General features: G+C 51.4%; 1 protein-coding gene across 2 annotated transcripts in view; it reads right to left on the bottom strand.

Annotated features, from left to right (window-relative positions):
- Window positions 1-3,131, bottom strand: part of B4galt3 (beta-1,4-galactosyltransferase 3) — a 6,417-nt gene that overhangs the window by 2,352 nt on the left and 934 nt on the right. Inside the window, exons 2-6 of one of the 2 annotated variants that reach the window (XM_055613219.1) lie at window positions 2,872-3,088; window positions 2,255-2,546; window positions 1,489-1,724; window positions 335-525; window positions 95-217 (exon numbers count right to left, since the gene is read on the bottom strand). In XM_055613219.1, coding sequence (XP_055469194.1) covers window positions 95-217; window positions 335-525; window positions 1,489-1,724; window positions 2,255-2,510 — 806 coding nt within the window. In that variant the 5' untranslated portion in view covers window positions 2,511-2,546; window positions 2,872-3,088. The remainder of the gene's footprint in view (window positions 1-94; window positions 218-334; window positions 526-1,488; window positions 1,725-2,254; window positions 2,547-2,871; window positions 3,089-3,131) is intronic. The other variant, XM_055613218.1, reaches the window with a different exon arrangement.

Here is a 3,131-nt window from a genome sequence, read left to right as displayed (position 1 = left end):
GGGGAAGTACACAGTGTAGAACCAGGAAGCTAGAGAGTTTATGTTGAAAGACTGTGGTCAGGGTGTGAGAAAGAAATGTGTCAAGAAGTCTGACCTGGCAGCAATGTCGTCATCCTCACCACCCCAGCCCCAGTATTCATTGGGGAAGCCATTCATCTTCAGGTACTGGTCAGGAGTGAGCGCTGAAACCCCACCAAAGTACTGGGGGTACGGGAGGCTAGAGACAAAAAGATCCTTGTATTTCACGAATTTGGGGAGCCATCCCTTCCCACAGTCCCCTCAGCTCTCCTTCTACAAGGCTCCCTGCTTTCTAGTGTCCCTCCATGCCCTCTACCTGTATCCAAACTTATTCATGGCGACGGCAACGTGGCGGGGTCCCCGGGGGTCGCACACATACAGGTTGTGATCGTTTTCTGGAAGAAGGTCCACGTCATGTAAGAACAAGCAGTCCCACTCTTCGTCACGCAGGGCTTCCCGCACCCCTACATTCAGTAGCTTTGCCCTGTTAAACGTGCCATTTCCAGCCTGGAAGATAGCGAAGGGGGACCAGACTGTGCAAGGAGGAAGCAGGTAGCATGTGTGCCAAAGTGAAAACATCTAAGTGGGACGTGGGACCGAGGGAAGGAAGAACGAGATACACGGCTGAGCTCCGTGGGACCCGACGGTGGTTCCAACACTCAGGAGACTGAGACAGGAAGATTTTGAGTAGACTAGAAAAAAAATGAGGGTTGTAGCTGTGGCTCAGTTGGTATAGTGTCGGCATTCATTAAGCCCTGGGTACAGTCCTTACCGTATAAAACCGAGTATGGTGGCGTGTGCCAGTAATCCCAGCAGTGGGAAGGTAGATGCGGGAGGTCAGAATTACAGGTCATCTTCAGCTACACAGTAAATTCTGAGGCTACTGTGGGCTACATGAGATCTAGTCTCCAAAAGCCAAACAGAACAAAACCACCTCAAGACATCAGCAGTTTCAGAACTAGGGTGCTGGAAAGGTGGCTTAGCAGTGAAGAGCACTTGTTGCTCCTGTAGAGGACACAGGTTCAATTCCACTACCCACACGGTTCACACCCATCAGAAACTCCACTCCCAGGAAACTGATATCCTTTTCTGACCTCCTCAGGCACCAAATATGCATATATTCAGGCAAAACACTCACAACCAAAATAAATAAAGAAGAATCTTTTTAAGTTGCAGAACTAGTATTTTAGCTAATCCTTGACCAATTAATTCCAAATTACTAATTAAGCTGTGCAACAAAGGGGAAAAAAAAAATCACAGAAAAATACAGGAGAGCAGAAATAACCTAACAGAAGAAGGAGGCAGAGCTAACAGAATGAGCATGGGACTACCTAAGTTGGAAGAGCAAGGCTAGGTGCTTTTCCATTATCTCCTGTCTACCCCTTTGCAGCCACCCCCATCAGATGAAAGAGGCATTTGTCTAGGGACTCCTTAACATCGAAGAAAAAGAGTAAGGGGGAGAGGGGGTACCTGGTGGATGACGTATATGCCATAGGCAAGCTGCTGGCGCTGCAGGAAGGGGTGCAGGTGGTAGAGCAGCAGGCGAAGGTGGTGCTCCCGGGCACGGTGGGGCACGATTATGGCTGTTCGGGAGCGAGGCTCGCACCCCGCAGGACGGTACCGGCCCCCCGATTCCACCCGGGGGTTCCGCGCCACAATCTCGGCTAGTGATGGCACCGGGCTAAAGGACACGGACACGGGGCCCACTGTTGGTAGGGAAAGGAAAGTTCAGAAGTCGGAGGCGCAAGGAGAAGGTGGCCATCAGAACCTGAGAATTCCTCTGGCGAAACAGCCTGATTCTGGGCTCAGCTCCCCAAGGGCTCACTCAAAAATTTAATTTCCCTTCATGAAGACAGCTCCACGAAGCCTTAAGCTGCAGGCAGGCTCCTTACCTTAGACTACTTACTTTCTTATTTTAGGGTTCTACATAACTTTCTCTTGTCCCACACTGAAGCTACAGGAGAAGAGCAAAAAGGACTTCTACCTAATTAAGCCAGGACTCATCTACCAGAGAAGTTACTCCTACCCTAGGGCGGGAAGAGCACATACAATGGGCAGGCAGGAAAGCTTGTGACTCAGGAGCGTACCCTAACTCCTGACCACTGTCTCAACATCAGCCCACCTTAGAGTCCATCAGTGTAAATGTCATTTCGTGCCTGCCCAATATTCCTATCCTCCCCACCCCCAGAACACACCTTGTTCTCGTCTTCACCTTCTTCCCCTCCTACTCACTCACCTAAAAACGGAGATCTTTCGGGACAGTAGGGCAGAGCTTGGGCTGGAGGGGCCCCTGCAGCTCCGGGGTTCCCAGGCAGGTGACTGAGGTTACTGTAGACATCACGGGGATGAGAATAATCAAACGTTGGGCCCTGTTCTCGACCAAACAGGGCACTGAGGCTTCGGAAGCCCCCGAGTGACAGATACATCATAACTGCCAGCTGGGAGCCCACCAGCAGGGCCAGCGTGCACGGCCGCTCCAGCAGCCTCCGCATCCTGGCGTGAGGGCTGGGCGAGGAGTGAAGGGATTGCTGAAGGCAAACCGGAAGAGAGCAAGCCAGCAGAGTCATCAGCAGGTAGAGATGAGAGTGGTGCCGGGGAGAGAAAGAAAAACAGAACAAAGTCACAGAAAGGAAAACTGCTGTAATGGGTCAAACAAGGAAAAAAAAGGGGGGGGGCACCCAACCACCAGCAGCTCTTAAACACGTTGCTAAAGCTCAGGTTTCGTTTTTCACCCACTTCCCCCAAACCACTCCCACCATGGACTTCCAGTCAAGAAAGCTTACATCATTCAAGCCCCAAGTCCACTTCGGAAGTCTTTTAAAGTCCCTCCAATAGCAAAAGAGACAGACACACCTGTGTTCAAGCTGTCCTCTTCCGGATCACCGGGGCTCCAGGCGGTCCCCGCGGAGCAGAAATATGAGGCATTATCTCAAATTGGAATTGTCACAGAGGACAGGAAAAAAAAAAAACAAAAAACCATCCCAACAGCCAATGTGGGACCAGCAGGAACAGAAGTGATCAAGGGCAACCAGTCACCTGTACAACAGATAACAGGATCGGGAAGAAACAACTTTCCCGTCATGGGAAGTCCGGGGGGGGGGGGGGGGGGGGGG

The sequence above is a fragment of the Psammomys obesus genome, unplaced genomic scaffold, assembly GCF_907164565.1.
Source record: "Psammomys obesus unplaced genomic scaffold, mPsaObe1.curated_primary_1811, whole genome shotgun sequence".
Classification (NCBI taxonomy): Eukaryota; Metazoa; Chordata; class Mammalia; order Rodentia; family Muridae; genus Psammomys; species Psammomys obesus.
Note: the sequence above shows the minus strand (reverse complement) of the source record. Positions and strands in the feature narration are given on the sequence as shown.